Source organism: Fukomys damarensis, unplaced genomic scaffold, assembly GCF_012274545.1.
Source record: "Fukomys damarensis isolate Sample0158 unplaced genomic scaffold, DMR_v1.0_HiC HiC_scaffold_24, whole genome shotgun sequence".
Lineage (NCBI taxonomy): Eukaryota > Metazoa > Chordata > Mammalia > Rodentia > Bathyergidae > Fukomys > Fukomys damarensis.
In genome coordinates, this window is record NW_022900936.1 from 17,013,729 (window position 1) to 17,034,650 (window position 20,922).

The 20,922-nt window shown below is 36.8% G+C and overlaps 1 protein-coding gene across 2 annotated transcripts; it reads left to right on the forward strand.

The window, feature by feature from the left end:
* The first annotated feature begins 1,252 nt into the window (after positions 1-1,252).
* Positions 1,253-20,331, forward strand: Mrpl39 (mitochondrial ribosomal protein L39). 2 transcript variants are annotated; one of them, XM_010608554.3, is made up of 10 exons: positions 1,253-1,378; positions 3,943-4,149; positions 6,145-6,284; positions 8,581-8,680; positions 9,889-9,956; positions 12,324-12,436; positions 16,931-16,996; positions 18,076-18,229; positions 19,419-19,466; positions 20,163-20,328. In XM_010608554.3, exons 1-10 carry the CDS (start codon positions 1,309-1,311, stop codon positions 20,208-20,210), a joined length of 1,014 nt encoding a protein of 337 aa, XP_010606856.1. In that variant the 5' UTR covers positions 1,253-1,308; the 3' UTR covers positions 20,211-20,328. The 2 variants fall into 2 exon arrangements, with proteins under 2 accessions (XP_010606856.1, XP_033611794.1); XM_033755903.1 differs by lacking the exon at positions 1,253-1,378 and adding an exon at positions 1,604-1,751 and having other exon boundaries at positions 20,163-20,331.
* The last annotated feature ends 591 nt before the right edge of the window (positions 20,332-20,922 follow it).

Consider the following 20,922-nt stretch of genomic DNA (forward strand, 5'->3'; position numbering starts at 1 on the left):
GAAAAGGTGCATTTATCCTACTTTGTTTAGTCGGGAATTTGTGGGATGCGACCTAGAGACAGTATATCTTGATCTCTAACAAACTTTCTTAATTTTTAGCCTGGTAAAATGTAGAGAGAATCAAATCTAAGCTTGGCCACTTATATTTCTCATTTTGAACGTGAAAAATCCAGACTAACAAACACTTTCTCTACGGCCCGGTGCTGAACGTAAGATCCGGGCCAAGGAGACACAGCGCGGTTCCCTGGTGTGAGAAGGCCTTGGTGTTGTTTCGTAAACTGCACTTCCACCTGCCGGCTGTGGATTCCGTTAGCAGCTCAAAGGCGGGGAGTATGGGGATGAAGGGGGGTGGGGAAGTCTTGGGCTCAAGCTAGAAACCTAGGCAGCTTCAGTACTGCCATAGTATCAACCAAGTTTGAATAAAAACATTTCCAGATTTTACTTACAGAATGCTTACTTGAAATTAACAATACCATCCAGGGGCCAGGGATTTAGCTCAGTGGTTCCGCCGCCTGCCTCTCAAACACAAAGTCCTGAGTTTGTTCCCCTCTACCAAAAAAAAAAAAAAACAACTACATCCTGGTGCGACAAAGGGACTGAACATCACTGGAGTTTTTGCAAGGGCATCCATCCATTCATCCTACAAATATTTAGATTTGGAGCTATTGGGTTACATCAGTGGACAAGAGACAAACAGTCCGGCCCAAGTGGCCTTTCAGTATGCTCTCCATACTCCATAGATAACAGATAAGCCAATACAAGTAAATTGAAAAGAGCTCTATAGATTAATTTCCTCCAATGTCAACAGGCCCACTGTAGAACAGCTAATTAAAGGGATAGCCCAGAGCACAACTCCCCGGCCAGCACCTCTGCAAACTGAAAGTTAAAAAGAGGACCTAGGTATCTGGGGAGTGGCCAGCCGGACTGACCAAAAAGCTCGAGTAAATGGTCTTTCCCCAAGTTTTCTCCCCGGATATATTCTCTGTAGGAAACAAGGCCTTCACCCAATTCAGTGAGGCAATGACGTGAGGGGGATTTTCCCCTCTAAAGGAGACAGCTGCTCCCCTGCGGACCTCAAGGGGTGGCGACCGCCCCGCAGACCAGGCAGCTCTGAGTCCAGTCCCCGCCCACGGTGCCGGGAGCCAGGGACTAATGCTCAGCGCAGCGCACACGCGCCCCCCACTGGCGGCGCGCCGTGCGTGAGCAGGGTCCGGAATGGAACTGTCCTACGGAACCTTCGGTGCGCGTTCCTGGTTTCCGGGGGAGGACGACCGAGAGGAACTGTGCGCCGCGGTTCGCGTGGCCGCCATGGAGGCGTTGGCGTCTGTCTGGGGATTGCGGCTTTGGCGCGTCGCCCCAAGTGGTGGAGCTAGCCGCAGTGAGTTTCTGCGGGCCGTTGGGACGGAGAGCCAAGAGTGGAGAGTGGTGTAGCCCAGATTGGGCCTGGCTGGGACCGAGAAAGTCCGAGGAGGAGAGTTTTCTGCCCCTGCTGTGGTTACCGCCCTTCCCGCTCTCAGAGGACAAATCTAGGAGCGAGAGAGGGGTCGAAGGAGAGCGGGACGCTGCGCGGGGCGGAGCTTTCGGTGCCCTTGGGAAGGAGCCGGTCTCCTTCAAACATGCTGGGATCTTCCCTTAGGGATACTCTTAGCTGCCTAGTCATCCGTCCTGATTTGGGGATGCAGGGGAGGAGTAAGAAGAATTAATTTGCGTTTGGCACACGTGTAACTCCCCAAGGTGACTGTAACTATTAGGTACTGTAGACGTATACTAATAAACATATTTTAGTTTTTTCTCTTAAATTTTGTTATTGGTACAGTTTAGGTATACATTTACATTCATCATTGGCAACTTGTGAGATATCTTGGTTCTTATTTTTTCCCCATTACCCTGCCCTCTCTTCAACCTCTCCACCCCTCCCTATTTGCAAAAGCTTTGTTTTCATTTATTTATTTCATGTGTTTTTTCTTTCACTCCTTGCCTTTTCCCTGCTCCTCCCATTTCCCCTACCCCTTAGTACCTTCTCTTCCTATTACACATTATCAGTTACTCATTCTAATCCTTATTTACACTTTCAGTTTCTCATACCAGAGGAACTATTCAGTATTTACACCTGTCCTATTTATTTTACTTAAGAATATGGCCTCAATGTGCATCCGTTTAGCTATAACTGTCTTTAGTTTCTTGTTCTTTCTGGCTGAGTAGTATTCCACTTTATTTTATTTTTTTTCCTTTTATTGAGTTTATTGGTACATTTAAGGTATACAGTACAATTACGTTCATTATTGGGATCGTGTACCTTTACATGACAGGTCTCGATTCTCATTTTTTTTCCCCTTGTTTGTGCAAAAACACATTTTCTTTATCCAGTCTCCAGTTGATGGGCACTTGGGCTGTTTCCAAGCATTAGCTATCACAAACTTGTTTCCTTTTACTTCTTTGTCTGAGACATGTCTGTTCATTCAAATGCCCATTTTTGAATTAGGTCTTTAAATTTGGAGGTCTGATTTCTCAGACAAGTAAAAGGAGCAAATAAATATATGAAAAAATGTTTCACATCACTTGTCATTCCAGAGATGCAGATGAAAACAACACTGAGATTCCACCTCAGCCCACAAAGAGTGGCTGCTATCAAGAAATCAACCAATAACAAATGTTGGCGGGGTTGTGGGGAGAAAGGAACCCTTCTCCATTGTTGGTGGGAGCACAGACTGGTGCAACCACTATGGAAATCAATATGGAGATACCTCAAAGAGCTTGGATTAGAGGTTCCATTTGACCCAGCCATCCCTCTGCTGGTTATCTTTCCAAAAGAATTAAAAGAATCATACCACAGTGATAAATGCACACCTATGTTTATAGCGGCACAGTTTGTAATAGCTAAAACTTGGAAACAGTCCATTTGTCCATCAGTTGGAGACTGGATAAAGAAGATGTGATTTCTCTATAAAATGGAATACTACTCAGTCATAAAGAGTGACAAATTAGATTCATTCATAGGGAAATGGATACATATTGAGGATATACTCCTAAGTGAAATAAATAATTCATACTTGTATAAATACCAAATAGTTTCTCTGGGGTGAAAAACTATAATAGTACATAAGATCCTAATGATATAATTGACAATGTGAAATAGGGAGAAAAGGACTAAAGGTGTAGGGAAAGTGGGAAGGGTAGGGGAAAGGTAATAAGGGAAAAAATATGAGAAAATGAAAAAATGGAAATAAAGTGTTTGTAAATGGAGAGGGTAGGAGGGGGTGAAGGGAGGGCAGGCACAAGGGGAAAAATGAGAACCAAGACCTGTGATGTAAAGATACAAGATCCCAATGATTAATGTAACTGTACTGTATATCTAAAATGAACCAATAAACTCAGTGAGAGAAAAATAAATAAATTTACTGGCTTTTTAAAGTTCTTTGTGTTTTCTAGATAGTAGTTCTTTATCTGAGGAACAGCTGATAAAATTTTTTTCCCTCCTTGCAGGTTGTCTCTTGGTTTAAAGAGTTATTTTACAAACTGTTTCCTACCCTAGATGTTAGTAGTTTGGATATAAAACTTGCAGTTTATTGTAGGTCTTTTGGCCTTCTCCTCGACTCTACCAAACCAACAACTTTGTTCTCCTTTCCAATGATTCTGGCCTAGTTTTGACTCTGCTTCCTGGTTACTTTTGTTCTTTCTTCTAAAGCATAGTTTGGAATATCACACAGGAAATCAGAGGGAAGCAGATCTGATGTGAAAGCAAAATAGAGGCAGGGATCTGGGCTAGCTGTGGTTTTCTTCTTTTTACCATTTTTGTTATTAGAAAGTTGTTTGACTTTGCTTCTGAATGAATTTTGATGAATGACAAAATTCTGTTTATTTGATTATACAGAAGTGGAACAGGGCGGGTTTTAGACTTAAATTTTTCATTTCTTTCAGTTTTTATGTTTAACTTCTCCACAGGATTTACAGCAACTTCGTCAGCTGCTCAGCTATCATTGACAGAACTGACAGAAATGAGGAATGATCTCTTTAACAAAGAGAAAAAAAGGCAGTTATCATTAACTCCTCGAACTGAGAAGATTGAAGTTAAACATGTTGGTAAAACTGACCCTGGCACTGTCTTTCTGATGAATAAAAACATTTCAACTCCTTACAGTTGTGCCATGCGTGAGTATCAGTATCAGGATAAAATTATGACCCTTTTAGGTGAGCTGTGTAGCAGAACATACTGTGCTTATTGAAAGCTTGACATGCAGTGCTCGTGCTGTCCTGGGCCTTCCTGGAATCTGGCTATGTTTAAGGTCTTAAAATTTTTTCAAGCACAAGGCCAGACTTGAATGCGTTGTCATTGGTGGACTTGTCTTTCAGTGGTTTCATTAACACATTTGTGATGGTACTGTACATACATGACTGCCCCATCACCTGTCTTGTACCACCCAGTTAGACAGACCTATGCCACCTGATGGGACAGTCATGCATGTGCCACCTGTGGTTCAAGCTGGCAGGAAAGTGTTAAAGGATTTTGTGAAAAAGGGACTGCTGTGGCCTCAGATAACCAGCTTTTTTGCCACCTTTTCCTTTCTAGCTCTTCATAGCCTAATATATCTTTTATCTGCTGACCACTTTCCTCTTTGTGTATTGTGTTTTTATTGGATTAGTATGTACATGTAAATGTGTGAGTGGAGATGTGATTAGAGTGAATGTGACTGGGGTAAAAATAATTTGTTTTGTTCATACTTTACGAAAGAGAATTGTGCCTTGTGTGTATTTTGGTGTGAAAATGAAAAGAGTCCATACATATTATTTTGATCAAAAAACTTGGATAAAGCTTTGTTAGAAAGGATATTATTTAAATTAGCCCCCCAAAATATGTGTCATGACTAGCTGCTTTATTTAAATTTTTGGAATGCTTAGTGATGATTTCTTTTAATAAACAACTTAAAGGTTATGGAGTGTACATCTTCTCAATCTACTTTGGTACTTGAGTTAGTACTTATGATTGTTATTTATTTGGTTTTTAAGTAATTCTCGAATGTCTTATATGTGATAGGTATACATGAGAAATTTCAGGCTTTTAGTATCAAGCATTATACATATTAAAGGCGTAGAGGTGAAGTTTCTGAACTACCTCTAACATGACTTCTCTTTCTTGTCATCCATACCTTCAGTCATTCAGTAGACTTTTGTCCAGCACTTGTTACATTCTAGGCCTGGTGCTGGGCTCTAGGAATATTAAGGAGTGAGCAAAAATAGACAGGATTGTGTCCTTATGGAATATATGTAATGGGTAATAATTTAGACATTATTGTTTGAGTATTTTTGTATCTATATACTTGCAAGACATCTGGAATTGGAGAATTATATTCTAGGGCCGTAGAACAGACCAGAGCTAAATGACTTTTATATGAATTTATATCATAATGTAAAAAATGGTAACTATAGTACCATTGACTTGAATCCATGTCATGAAAGTAAGATGGTTTGGGAATAAAACCCCAAACAATCTAGAGCAAATTTATCTTTCTTTTTTTTTTTTTTTTTTTTTTTTTTTTTGTACCGGGGATCAAATTCGTTACCTTGTACTTTTGAGGTAGGTGGTAGAAACACTGAGCAAATCCCTGGCCCTAAAGCAAATTTATGTGTGTATATATTACTATATTTTTCTTTTCCAAGTTTTGTGTCTATCTATCCAAATATATGCATTTTGCTGCTCTCTGACTATTTAAATGTAGCTCTTGGAAGATGGTTTGATTAATAATTGAAAAATTAATTTTTTTTTTTGGTTTTTTGAGACAGGGTCTCACTATGTAGTTGAGACTGACCTGGAACTCACTATGTAGCCCAGGCTGGTCTCGAAGTCATAGCGATCCTCCTTCCTCAGCCTCCCGAGTGCTGGGATCACAGGCATGCACCACCATGCCCGGCTGACAAATTAATTTCAAACTAAATTTAGCTTCAATGATTTTTATAAATGTTTTGAGTAATTTTGTTAATAATAATACCTTGAATATATTAAGTACTTTTTCATATAATATATAGCACTTTTCTACTGCAAAAAAGATAGTCCCCAGAATTTTGCTTTTTTAAACAAATGAAGCAATGTTTAAATTTTCACTTTGGGATTTGTTAGATTTAGATCATTAATCAATTTTTAATTTCTAGATTTAAGTGAGTGGTACTGCAGGAAGTCTATTCTGGCTCTTGTGGACGGACAACCTTGGGACATGTATAAACCTTTGACCAAGTCCTGTGAAATTAAATTTCTTACATTCAAAGATTGTGATCCAACAGAAGTGAATAAGGTATTTGTTTCTACATTCTAACTTCCTCAGTTTTTTCTTGTTTTTATTAAAACTATTTTGTATGCAGTATAGCTTGTAAACATATGGCAAAGATCATATAGTATACTGTCCTAGGTAGACAGTGTTTTATTTGTTAGATTAGAAGATACCATAATTCAGAAGATAGATCTACTTCTCTATTTGGGATTGAAACAACTATATGACATGTCTTTTACATTCATAACTTTGTTCAGCTTGCATTTCTTCTTCTTTATCTTCTTTCTTCTTTTTTTTTTTGTGTGTGGTAAACTCATGCCCTTGTACTTGCAAGGCAGGTAGCAGAACCACTGAGCCAAATCCCCAGCACCAGCTTATATTTCTTTTTTTGGTTTTTTTGAGACAGGGTCTCATTATGTAGTGAGACTGACCTGAAACTCACTGTGTAGCCCAGGCTGGTCTCGAGCTCACAGTGATCCTTCTGCCTCAGCCTTCAGAGTGCTGGGATTACAGGCATGTGCCACCATGCCCAGCTCAGTGTGTATTTCTTGATAACCCTCTCTGTATTGCTGGTGACTCCATTCTCACTACTACTACTTGAAGCATCTCTCTGGGTGACTTCAAAAACTTTTAAAAGTTCTTTTTTGCTCCCTTCACCCAGTTTTAAGTACTTGAAAGTCTTTCACAGAACACTAAGAGCTTTATTAAGTGATTTGAAAGTACTGTGTCATTTACTCCTAAATAACGTGCCTGCCTGATGATGTTCATGTAACCTTCCAGGTCCTGGGTATTGTGCCCTGGCCTACCATTTTAGCTGTCCTGGCCCAACCTCCCCAGCCTTTCTTTTCACCTTCTCTGTGCTCTGCTCTCACAGAGCGCTTGGACATGAGTGGTTTATGCCACACTGTCCCCTTGATCTTGTACATGTTCTATCAATGTTGAACATTTTCTTTCTCTTACTAAAGTGTGTGTATCATCTTAGCTTCAGTTAAAATGCCACCTGTAGTATCCTGTGCAGCCTGATAGATTTTTTCTTATCAGAATTTTTTGGGGTCTGGCAATACTTGGCCACTGTCTCTAGGTAGAGTCTTCAAATTTTGTCTTGTAACATAGATTGTTGAATGTATTAGATTCTTGATTCTGTGAAGATGATGATCATTTCTTTATTGGATCCACTACTTTGCTTACATACTATGGATATTTAATAAATATCTGTTGCAATGAAATACTTTATAATAGTAGTGGAACATCTACTAATTATTATGTATCAGACACTGTTCTAAGTGACTTACAGGTGGGTATTGACTTAATCTTTATACCAACTCCAGAGTAGGTACCATTCTCCCTATTTTTGTTTGTTTGTTTGTTTATTTTTTCTCTTTTGGTACCATTGATCAAACTTGGGTCCTTGTGCTTTTGAGGCAGGCACCAAATCACTGAGCTAAATCCCCACCCCTCTCCCTATTTTTATAAATAAACTGACAGAGGTTCCACAGCTTGACCAAGATTACTAGTTTAGAAAGTGATGGAGCCTTGATTTGAACCAGAGTATTCTGAATTTATAAAGTGAAACATTTAAAAGCATTTAATTAAGTAGGATAGGTGATGTATATTTTGCTACTTGCCTTTAAGGCCTAGGTTTATACTTACTTTTGTAAATATAATGTGATTTTGTAGAATACATAATGGAACAATCTCTGCGGTATACAATCAAGTGACCCCACTTTTGTAGTCTTCAGATGTGGAGAAGAGCTTAGAAGGTCAAGTGCTTGGAGTAGTGGCAGTAAGGGAATAAGACGATCAGGTATGGTGCAGGGTATATGCTTCTCCGTTTGACTCTGGTAAGGTCACTTCATGGACACCTCTGTCAGGCATATCCATCCATCAAAATCTGCTAGAAAAATGAAAGCCCCGTTAATGGGGCTGCTTGGAATAACTTGAGTGATGTTGGGTGTAGGATAGAATCTTGCAAGTTGAATTTTTCTCACCATGTTTATAAATGATATATAAACATTAACATTTATTTTAGTTTAGCACAAGTTTCTTAAGAATTATCTTTATCTGGGATAAAAATTAGTACAATCAGATATTAAAACTGCCTATTTGTTGATGCCCATTATAACGTCTGATATATTACACAGAAACATTGCTAACCCGTTTCATTATTTGCTGGTTTTGTTGGGCAGAGGTAATGTTATGGCTTGATAGTAACTCATGTGCATGCTGAGAATAGACAGGTACATGAGAAATATTTCCTAAGCCATAAGTTAACTTAGTATTGTAGAGTGTGTAGCATTCATATGGATTTTTTTCCCTCCAGGCTTACTGGCGTTCTTGTGCCATGATGTTGGGCTGTGTGATAGAGAGGGCGTTCAAAGATGAGTACATGGTCACTTTGGTCAGAGCTCCAGAGGTTCCCGGTAACGTACATATACACATAAAGATATCTTTTGTAATCCTGAAATATTTTGATATCTAATTGTGGTGGTATACAGAATTCATTTCTAACATAAATTTCATCTAATATAAATTATATATATTTCATCTATTAGACATAACAAAATCCATCCTATTAAGACAAAATAATGAAGTAATTTTTAGACATTGATAATAAAATTAGTGGAAAATATTTCTTTAAATATGAATTTTCATGGAATTATGCTGTCACAGTATTGTTTTCTTAACCATTTTAAGCCTTTAATTTTAAACTGAACATGTGGGGAAGGAGATGGACATGGTGCTAAGGTGCTACCATTTCACCAGAAATGTCCATGATTCTGAAGACGACGCCATTTTGATAACATGGAAGGATACAGACTAATTTTGTTAAACTGCAATTTCTTACCATAATGTGTGGTAGGATCATGTGTAATTTTTTTAAAAAGTGTATCACCACAAATATTTGAAAGATGCTAATAAATTGAGGTTTTTGTTTGTTTTTCAGTACTAGGGATTAAACGCAGGACCTTTGCAATGAGCCACACTACCCCTCCCCTTTTTAATGTTTTATTTTGAGACAGGGTCTTGCTAAGTCACTAAGTTGCCCAAGTTGGGTTTGAGCTTGGGATCCTCCTGCCTCTGTCTTCCAGAGTGCTGGGATTATAAGAGTGTTCCACCAGACTAACCTCAAAAATGATTTTTGAAAGGAGGATATGCAGAAGATGTTATAAAGGAAATTCAACATTTCATGTCAACCTAGTCATTCATCTGCTTATTAAATATCTTATTTTAAATATTTTATTTTATCATCATCATCATTATTATTTTTGGTACTGGGGGTCAAACTCAGGACCTTGTGCTTGTCAGGCAGGCACAGTGCCATGAGCTACATCCCCATCTCCTTTTTAAAAATTTTATAATTGATAATTGTTTGAGGTCCCTATAGTGTTAATGTTCCTGAAATGTAAGTTGGTGATTTGGGGTTAATAAGAGATGAGTTCATTTGGGTGTGGGAAATTTGATAGTGCTCTGGTAATCAGCTAGGATAATGACAACAGTGTTATGATTGGTAATATTGAGAGAGATCGCTAAGTTTTCATTTTATGATCTAAGTATTCAGTTGTTGCAAATGAATAACTTTCTGCCCTAACAGATTTGACTTTGCTTTTCATTTTGTTTGGATTTACAGTGGTTGCTGGAGCCTTCTGCTATGATGTAGTTTTGGATAAGAGATTGGATGAATGGATTCCCACAAAAGTAAGTGGACGATTAATTTTAGAGTCTAACCTTTCTCTGTTAAAATGATTCCTGTTAGTGTTGTTGAATGATACTGAACATTGAGGAACTTAATGAATTTACCTATCTTTCTGTTATTGCTTTTCCAGCATTTGTACTTAAGACAGAGACTCATGACTGAGGGTATTTGCAGCACCATAGTCTGATGTCTTGAAGCTTTATGTCCTGTTTGACTTTTTCTTTAAGTCCTAACTATGTATTTATGGTAATGGTGTTCGAGATACTCAGAAGCTTAACTCTTAGTTGATGTGGTGATGGGGGAATTAGATCCATACCTATTTGAATATCTAGAGCACAGTTTGAAAACCACTGCCATAAGTCATTTTAGTGTGTTACATACTTTGAGATCCCTGCGTACGTACACAAGGGTTATGCTGAGAGGGGATGACTTAAAGAATAAACTTGAAAAGCTAACACAAATAGCAACAAAATGAACACTTTGTGAATGTTATGCCTTCATAATTAGTGTGGTTCTTATTGGTCTGGGACTTGGGACTATGCTGAGAGGGGATGACTTAAAGAATAAACTTGAAAAGCTAACACAAATAGCAACAAAATGAACACTTTGTGAATGTTATGCCTTCATAATTAGTGTGGTTCTTATTGGTCTGGGACTTGGGACTAGGGCAGGGCTACCACAGACAATGTAAATCAGTTGCCTGGTAGGTAGAAGTTACTGATGGTTATTAAAGGTCAAACCTGGAGGCTTAGTTATGATTGGGGAGAATTAGCAAGTTGGGAATCTAGCGATCAAAAAATGGGAGGAAATATACTGTTATTTTACTATTCACTGTACAATTTTTTACATTTTAATATCTCCGAAAATAGATTTATTTTTACTGTAGGTAGCATCCTAACAACTATAATCGGTAGTGTTTTTCTTAATGATACATCTTAGATTCAGTGAACTGTAATTATTAAAATCAAAGGTTTTGGAGTCAGAAAAGGTCAAGCTTTAAATTCTGTCTTTGGAAGCTACCTTTTTTTAAAAAAAACTCTTTATTCATTTGGAGAAGAAGAGAAGGGGGAAAGAGGAAGGATAAATATGAGATAGAGAGAGGAGGAACAGGAGGAGGAGGAGGAGGAGGAAAGATAGGGTCAGGGAAGAGATTAGAACTGGTTTTTATACGGAGTTCTTGTCAGTATAGCTTCTTTTCAACTGTGTTTCCAAATTTGAAAACAGATCTCTTTGTCAGGGGGTGTACAGTAAAACTAATGACGTGGAGATTTAACTGTCATTTATGAAACTTGCTGCCCTCTTTTTATTCTTTTTTAAAGATAAAGCTTTAAAAAAAAGAAATGTACCAGCCAATAGCAGGCTGCATGGGTTGGATGGTTGACACAGAGGAGGGAAGAGTTACACTGAAGGATGGTTGTATTAGCCACAAACACAGATTTTTAAAGTATTTTATCCCATTAAAAATAGATAAGTCATTTTATGTCAAAATAGCTAATAAGTTTATGGAATTTTCTTCTAAAAATTATTTGTGTAATACTGCTTGTCCTTTTCTATATTAGTAATGATTTATATTATGAAATTAAATCATAGATTTTTATTTAGTCATATATTATTAATCATTTTATTTGTACAAAATTGACATTTTTCATTAACAGAAATTTGTAATATTGAGCATATACTTTATTTTGTATAGGGTCAGTGATGGATGATTTAACATTTCTAGTAAAACTCTTAGTTATGAGAACAGTAATTTTTTTCTCTATTCATTAAATAAACTTTGTTTTAGTCATAGTATAAGCACATTTTTAGTCTTGCTTTATTATTCATTGGCATTTTTATTTGTTACATTATAGTTTTAATAAATGTATGCCTATGTAATTTGGATGAGATGTTTTATTAAAATTTATTTGTAGGCTTGCCTGTAATGACAATTATTAATGTGGGATAATAATAATTTTTTTTTTTTTTTTGCATTACTGAGGAGTTAGCCTTTGCACTGTATTACATCCATACCCCTTTTAAATTTTTTTAAAAGTTTTGGGACAGGGGCTCATCTCAACAAGTTTCTCAGGCTGGGCTTGAACTTGCTATCTTCCTGCCTTAGCCTCCCACATTGTTGGGCTAACAGGCATGTGGTGCCACATCTGGTGATAATATTTCAATTATAGGTAAATTATAATTTTATAGCCGATGGTGAGAGGTGTATGTGGCCTAAATATTCTGTTATTCCAAATTAGTAACTTATTCTCCTAACAGATTTGCTTTTCACCTTTTAGTGGGATTCATGGTACTAAGCAGACAATTTTATCTGACTCATGGTGATATGCTGTTAGGTAAATCGTTAAAGGTTAATACTTTTCATTTTTAAGGAGAACCTACATTCCTTCACAAAAGATGTGCATGGTTTAATTTATAAAGATGTGCCATTTGAAACTCTAGAAGTTGAAGCAAAAGTGGCATTAGAAATATTTCAGCACAACAAGTAAGTATGACCAAAGCTTAACTTTTTAGGATTTTTGTATTTGATGTACATATGACACCATTTTGTTTTCTGCTCTGAGGCCTCTTTTTGCACTGGTCTACTCTCTTTTGTTTATCTTATTGTTGAGTTCACTTAAAACTGTGATTCCGGGCTGGGAATTTGGCTCAGTGGTTCCAGCACCTGCCTCCCAGGTACAGGGACCGAGTTTGATCCCTGGTACCAAAAATAAAACAAAACAAAACAAAACAAAACAAAAAAAACCTGTGATTTCCCCCTCACAATTGGTAATTTCCTCACTTCAGCTTCTCTGTTTCCTAGGCTTTTCTTTGTATATCAGCACAGTAGTATGCATCCCCTTTTTCTTTCTACTCTGAAGCGATAACACGTGAGGTAGCTGTATTGTTTTGCTCAATTGGCAGACTTTCTCTTCCATTTTTCCACTCTAACTGAAAAGGATAAGATTGAAAATGCAAGTGGTTTAGAAGGGAATTAACAGTTGAAGAAAATTGTTTACATGGTCAGGTCTTAGTCTTCTGCATATAAATTATTTACTTGATGGATTTTTCTTTGTTAGCATTTTAAATCCTACCTGGCTTCTTAATTCTCTTTTCTAATCAGAGAACTTATAGTTCACCTTCTTCTACTAGTTGTAAGATTGTAAACTAAATTTTAATATTCAATTAATAGAAAATTACAAACATAGATATTGTAGTCTGAAGCCAAAATGCACTCCTGCAAATTGTTAGATTAAGTATTAGAATTTCTTTTAGATATATAGAAATTGAATCATAAATTTTCATAGGTAGTTTATTATAAATATATTGAATTAGTTCGGGAGACTCTCCTCCACTCATATTCTTAGCCTGGCATTTCTCAAAGGAATTCAGCTCATAATAGTCTTCTGTAAGACAATTATTTGCATACTTAAAAAAAATGTGTACTAAAGCCGGGTGTGATGGTACACACCTGTAATCCCAGCATTTGGGAGGGTGAGGCAGGTGGATCGCTGTGAGCTCGAGACCAGCCTGGGCTACATAGTGAGTTCCAGGTCAGCCTCAATTACATTGTGAAACCCTATCTCAAAAAAACAAAAAAATAATGTACTATATTCAGCTGAATTTGGAGAAGTGTTGAAAAAAATTTACTCACTGAACTGTAGGGTATAACAAAACATTTTTCGGTATATTCTGGAACCAGTGTACTAAGAAACGAATAGAAGTATATTATGGGGCCAGGGATTTAGCTCACTGGCACCACGCCTGCCTACGAAGTGCAAGGTCCTGAGTTTGATCCCCATTACCCCCCCCCCAAATATATACATATGTATTGTTGTAACTAAACTAGAGTATAGATAGTGCTGTAGATTGAAACCACCATTTACAGCATTAAGAAAATTTTTTGAAAAAAATTCCTTGGATTATCAACTCAGCAAATTACTCTCTGACAAAAGTTAAGGCATATGCTATCCAATTGAAATACAATTTTAATAAAATGAAAAAATGGAAATGAAGTGTTTGTAAAGGGGGAGGGGAGGAGGGGTGAAGGGAGGGCAGGGACAAGGGGCAAAAATGAGAACCAAGACCTGTCATGTAAAAGTACAGGATCCCAATAATGAATGTAACTGTACTGTATCCCTAAAATGTACCAATAAACTCAATGAGGTAAAAAAAAAGAAATACAATTTTAAAATGTATAATACCATATTTTAAAAGTCAAAAGAAGGGCCAGGGATTTAGCTCAGTGGTTCTGTCACCTGCCTCAAGTGAAAGGTCCTGAGTTCGATCCCTGTTACAAAAAAAAGTCAAAAGAAAAGGTATAATTAATTTAATAATAGATTTTATTTAACCAGTATATTTAAAATATAATTTCAACATCAATATTAAAAATTACTCATGCTATCTTGTATTTCATACTAAGTCCTCAGAATCTGGTGTGTATTTTACATTAAAGGCATATTTTAATGAGAACTAGGCACATTTAAATGCCCCCGAGCTATATTACTACTTCCATTCTCTCTCTCTCTTATTTTTTTTTTGGTACTGGGGATCAAACTCGGGTCCTTGTACTTGCACGGCAGGTGGCAGCATAGAAATTCTCTATGTTGAGATTTCACCTTCCTTCACCTAACTATTCAAGTCTGGTGGGGACTTCTGGGTCACTGATAAATTTAGTTGCATGACAAGAGGAAGAAGATAATTTTAGGATGAGTTTGAAAGGACAGAACAGTGTTCGCCTGCCTACGAAGTGCAAGGTCCTGAGTTTGATCCCCATTACCCCCCCCCCAAATATATACATATGTATTGTTGTAACTAAACTAGAGTATAGATAGTGCTGTAGATTGAAACCACCATTTACAGCATTAAGAAAATTTTTTGAAAAAAATTCCTTGGATTATCAACTCAGCAAATTACTCTCTGACAAAAGTTAAGGCATATGCTATCCAATTGAAATACAATTTTAATAAAATGAAAAAATGGAAATGAAGTGTTTGTAAAGGGGGAGGGGAGGAGGGGTGAAGGGAGGGCAGGGACAAGGGGCAAAAATGAGAACCAAGACCTGTCATGTAAAAGTACAGGATCCCAATAATGAATGTAACTGTACTGTATCCCTAAAATGTACCAATAAACTCAATGAGGTAAAAAAAAAGAAATACAATTTTAAAATGTATAATACCATATTTTAAAAGTCAAAAGAAGGGCCAGGGATTTAGCTCAGTGGTTCTGTCACCTGCCTCAAGTGAAAGGTCCTGAGTTCGATCCCTGTTACAAAAAAAAGTCAAAAGAAAAGGTATAATTAATTTAATAATAGATTTTATTTAACCAGTATATTTAAAATATAATTTCAACATCAATATTAAAAATTACTCATGCTATCTTGTATTTCATACTAAGTCCTCAGAATCTGGTGTGTATTTTACATTAAAGGCATATTTTAATGAGAACTAGGCACATTTAAATGCCCCCGAGCTATATTACTACTTCCATTCTCTCTCTCTCTTATTTTTTTTTTGGTACTGGGGATCAAACTCGGGTCCTTGTACTTGCACGGCAGGTGGCAGCATAGAAATTCTCTATGTTGAGATTTCACCTTCCTTCACCTAACTATTCAAGTCTGGTGGGGACTTCTGGGTCACTGATAAATTTAGTTGCATGACAAGAGGAAGAAGATAATTTTAGGATGAGTTTGAAAGGACAGAACAGTGTCAGGCTGTAGTTGGTGAGTTAGTGATTGAACCTCCCTGTTTCAGTGGGAAAGGCAGGAACCATTAGAGGTTTTGGCTCACAGGGGACAAAAGCATTTCTTGGAGGTGGATCAAGAGGGACAACCATGTAAGGGAATCAGCCCCCTGTGTAATGCACAGGGACTGGCAGAAGAGGGGTGGCCGTCAATGGGTGTTTTTGCATAAACCAGTGCTCCTACTCATGCCATTTCACTGTGCTCACACATATGTGGCCACATGTATGTGCACCCTTAGTATTTGTTTAGCATGTTGGGGTAAACAAGCAAGGCTCCTAATAGTAAGTAGTAAAGTCATGATTTGAATGAGGGCTCTGCAGCTCGACTTGTGCTGCCAGTTATGATGGAATTGGGGGGATGTGGGGGATATTGAACTGTAGAACTGATAAGACTTGGTGAAGAATTTGATGTCATGAGAAGGGGTATGGTGTCAGAGAAGGCAATGGCCCTGGGCTTTCATTTGAACACAGGTGCTTGGTGATGTCATATTAAGATAGGAAATTTGGGGATAAGAAAAAGTTTAGGTACAAAATAAAGGGAGGTAATTTATTTTGTTTCGAACTTTGGGGGACTAAGGTGTTTGTGGAACATCTTAGTTGGTATATAGAAAGGTTATTGATTAACAGTTTGGGGCTCAGAAGAGACCACTGAGTTAGAGACAGAGATGTAAACAATATAAATGCGTAAGCAGCAACTAAAGCTCCTCAAAGAGCTAGCCTAAGGAGGAGGCTTAGTTTAAAAAGTGTTCAGCTGGGCATGGTGGCATATGCCTGTACTCCCAGCACTCCCAGCACTCAGGAGGCTGAGACAGGAGGATCACTGGGAGTTCGAAATCAGCCTGTGCTACATAGTGAGTTCCAGGTCAGTCCCAACTACCGAGAGGGTGAGGGGAGGGAGGGAGGGAGAGAGAGAGCACAGGATGGAATCCTTAGAGGGTGGAGAAAAGCAAGAGTGGCTGGAGAGATAAAATAGGATGTGGCCTATTTAAAAGAGGATATGCCTTGCGCCTGTGGAAAGAGCACTCTGAGAAGTGGAGGTGAGCAGTGATGTGAAGAAAATGTGGACTGAAAAAAGCATCCATTAGGTTGGCACCAAGCTGGTCGTAACTTTGGGTGTGAAGTTGTAGGGCGGTGAGGATGGGCAGCAGCTCCCAAGTCAAAATCACAGCTGAAGAGGAGGAAGTCTTAAACAGGAGTTGTCTTAAAACAGTTCTTTCTAATATATAGAATTAAAATTTTTTTCTATGCTGCTTTTCAGGTACAAAATAGATTTTATAGATGAGAAGGCATCTCAGAACCCTGAGAGAACAGTCAAGCTACACCGGTAAATAAATACCTAAAAATTGTCTGGTATGCTAATTTAAAGTTTAGCTTTATTCTTACTACAATGAAGTCTATGACTGAAAAAGATGACTTTTTAACTGTATTTTGTTATTCTTCCGGGTGCATTCTTCATTATTTTGATATAGCAGTGATAGGAAACTTTATCTTAAGGAACAGTTGTGCTTTCTGGTCTTCATTTTATTATTTTTGTTCATTTCAAAAGTTGAAAAATGGTGTTTAAAAATGAAAATTTTATGCATCAGTTTTGAAATTGGGCAAGATAATCATTGTTACATTAATTGAATGTGATAGTTCTTTGTACAGGAATATGAACACTAGTTATTACCATTAATTACATTATGTGCAAATTGAATTGGAATATGCTCTCTGATCTGTGGATGAGAATTTCCATTGCTTATGTTGATATTCTTCCATATGGAGTGAGTCCAAGTACGGTGCATTATATAAAAATGACTCTGTGTCCTGGAGTGATTTCTTCAGGTATATTTCCTTCATTTGGACATAACTTTGTTTTCTCTAGAAACCACTCTTTGAAGACACAATCTGTTCTATGTACTAACTTCTAGTCTATTGTACAGGTTACTGCAAAATTGTAGGTTATCACTGTTAGACAATTGGATGTTATTGATAGCATGATGTATTCCATGACTCTTTAAAACATTTTTTTTCTTTTATTGAGTTTATCAGTACATTTTAGGTATACAGTACAGTTGTATTCATTATTGGTATCTTGTACCTTTACACGACAGGTGGTCTTGGTTCTCATTTTTCCCCTTGGGGCTGGGGATTTAGCTCAGTGGTTCCACTGCCTGCCTCATGACTCTTTAAAACCTTTAAATTTACTAACTTAATTAAGGGAAAGTTTCACTTGATTTGATTTTTGAATGTTAGCCATTTTACTTGAGATTGTTTGTCAGGGGTTGTTACAGGTGGAATTGAGCCATCTAGATTGTTCTCGAGTAGGATGTAGCAACAAAGAGAGTGAATGATTTCTCTTTTAACTAATTAAAAATGATTTGAAGTTGAGGTTTTGTTTGTTTACCTTTTAAATCAAATCAGAATTGGCAACTTCATTGACGTGAGTGAGGGTCCTCTTATCCCACGAACAAGCATTTGTTTCCAGTATGAAGTGTCTGCAGTTCACAACCTTCAATCCACTCAGCCATGTCTTGTGAGAAGATTCCAGGGTCTGTCATTACCTGTTCACTTAAGAGTAAGTAAAGCTTAAAGTTCTGTGTCTTCTGATTCAGGAAGAGATTGTAAATTTGATTTTATATCAGTTTGAAGGATATAAATTTTAATTTTCCTTAGGTTGTGCGCCACTAATATTTTGTAACCTTGAGTTTATGATTAAAAACAAATTTTCTCAGGATATAAAAACTAATTCACAAAAGGAGCAATAAAAACTTAAATCAAATTGAGATAGTATTTTTATATTTTGGATTAGGATGAGGGTGCATTGAGGGGACATTGGAATGCATATTGGTAAGACCTTTCTGGAGCATCTTTGACCTAACATTTGGTGCGTTCTTCTCCCTAATTTTAATGATATATTCATGAGCTAAGGCCTCTCCTTATTCCGTATTTGATGGATAAGTCTCAACCCTTTACCCTGTTTCACAAAGTCCTGCATTATCTGGCCCTGCTTGCCTTGATCTCTGTTCCAGCTGTCATTCTGTGTGAGTAAGGTAAACATACCATACTGCTCTCTCTAGAAGGGTTTGCATGTAGATAGTAATTTTGCCTTTTGTTACAGATTCTCTGAGCTTATTCTATATGAAATAGTCCCTGGACCATCCTCAATATTACCTTCATTTGCTTAATAAAATTGATGTGGTCATTGTCACTTTACTGTTTTCACAATGCATTCTGATAATCCTCTGCTACATAAGACTATTAAAGATTGAGGAAATTGGCTCTATCATTGTACTGTGGTCTTTACTTGTTTCTGCTTATTCTTTCTTGTAATTTGCTAAATCCTCTGGATCTGCCACTTTCAGAGTGAAGATGTCACAGGTAGTTCCTATTGAACCTCTTGTGATTGCTTAGGATTTAGAGAATAACCTCCAGCATATTGAAATTGGCTACTTAGGGAAAGAATCACAGACTTTGGGAAAGTGTGACAACTAGGAAGAATGTTTTTTTAATGATAGAAATGATAAAAAGGAATAAAAGAGGAAGAATGACATATTCAGTGCTTAAGTCTTTTTACTTAAATGCTAATGAAGCAATTGTTTAATATATGTAGTACTTGTTTTCCTTACTGATTTCATTTTTATAACTAGTCACGTTAGTGCTCTTTAGCTTTTTATTTACTTGTTTTATTTAAAAAGCCATATAAAGACTCAATCCTTTTTAACTTTTCTGCTTTATTTAATTCACAACAAATCTTTTCTATTCAGGCACATTTTACAATATGGGATAAACTATTAGAAAGATCTCGGAAAATGGTAAGTGTTTTTTATTTTTCCTATGAAGAAATTTTCATTAAAATTAAGCAACAGCAGCCAAAGGGGTGGGGGGGTAATATCTGGACTCAATAGCCAAGTCAGTGTTGTTTACCCTGGAGCTATTTGAGCAAGAGTAAAATTCTAATTTTGGTATGGAAATTAGAATATTACAGTATAGTAGTAGTAGTTCTTAATAGTTGTATTGGTATAAAGTCTCATGACAATTTTTAATAAACTTAATGTACACTTAAAAGAATTATGATTTGTCAGGTATTTTAAAGCTGCCTCTACTATTAATGTTAATTATGTAAACAGACTGAAAAAACAGATTTGAATATTTATGTGTCTATAGTTTATTCTGTCTTTAGCAGTAGATTTCATAAGATTTCACAAGTAGGACCGATTATATTTTTTGACTAGCTATTCATTATGTCATAGGTTAAGTGTTCTCCTTTTTGTAACTTTTCCAGATAGCTGTCCTGTGTAATCTGACCTAGCGTATCTTTTCTTCTTACCCTAATTTCCCATGACTTTACAAACACTAATAAAGTTTCCAGTTGTTATTTTTATAATCATTACTGTTGAAGAAAAAAGACAAAATGATGTCATAAGAGTAGTATAGGAGGAATTAAGCTGGTGGCTGAAGGGTAAAACAAAGTATTTATTAGAGAAATGAAGCTGTTCATGTTTTTACAGGTAACTGAAGATCAGACTAAACCAACAGAGGAAAGTGCATCTACTTAAAAACTTTCTAAAATTTAAATGTGTACAATAAATTAAAATAAAAGATTTTAACATGTCTGTGTGTACCTTTAGAGATTAACTGTTTTTGTCCCGAAGATTGATAATGATCTTTGCTTTTTCCTTTTTCCAAAGGATAAAAAAATTTATGTTGCTCGCAATAAAAATTTCACACAGAAATAACCCTTCCTTTCCTGCTTCTCAGTTGTAGTTCTCAAGCATGTTTCCTTTTTTCTCAAGCATGTATGTGTGTAAACATACATGTACAAATACAGATGCAGTTAAAATAAGGACATACTGTACTTGTTTACATTTTTCACTATAAACAGTAGTGCAATAAATATCATTCTGCAAAATGGCAAGTATTTGTAAATAGGGAATGGTTTTAGCCAAGTCATTAGTATGTTCTGGGCTTTGTATCGAGTCCTTCATGTGGAGCTTTTTATTTGATTCTCAAAACAACTTTTTTTTTTTTCAGTTTTAATTGAGTTTATTGGTACATTTTAGGGATACAGTACAGTTACATTTATTGTTGGGATCTTGTACCTCTGCATGACAAGTCTTGATTCTCATTTTTTCCCCTTACCTCTGCCCTCCCTTCACCCCCTCCTTCCCTCCGCATCTACAAACACTTTATTTTCATCTTTTCATTCTCTCACATTTTTTTCTTTTCCCTTTTTACTCTTCCCCTACCCATCCCACCTTCCCTACACCT

Bases quoted from the DNA above. Each gene is read 5' to 3' on its own strand.
- Mrpl39 (XM_010608554.3), top strand. From the start codon at position 1,309: ATGGAGGCGTTGGCGTCTGTCTGGGGATTGCGGCTTTGGCGCGTCGCC. The intron at 1,379-3,942 runs GTGAGTTTCTGC...ACTTCTCCACAG, and splicing joins AAGTGGTGGAGCTAGCCGCA to GATTTACAGCAACTTCGTCA. The intron at 6,285-8,580 runs GTATTTGTTTCT...TTTTCCCTCCAG, and splicing joins ATCCAACAGAAGTGAATAAG to GCTTACTGGCGTTCTTGTGC.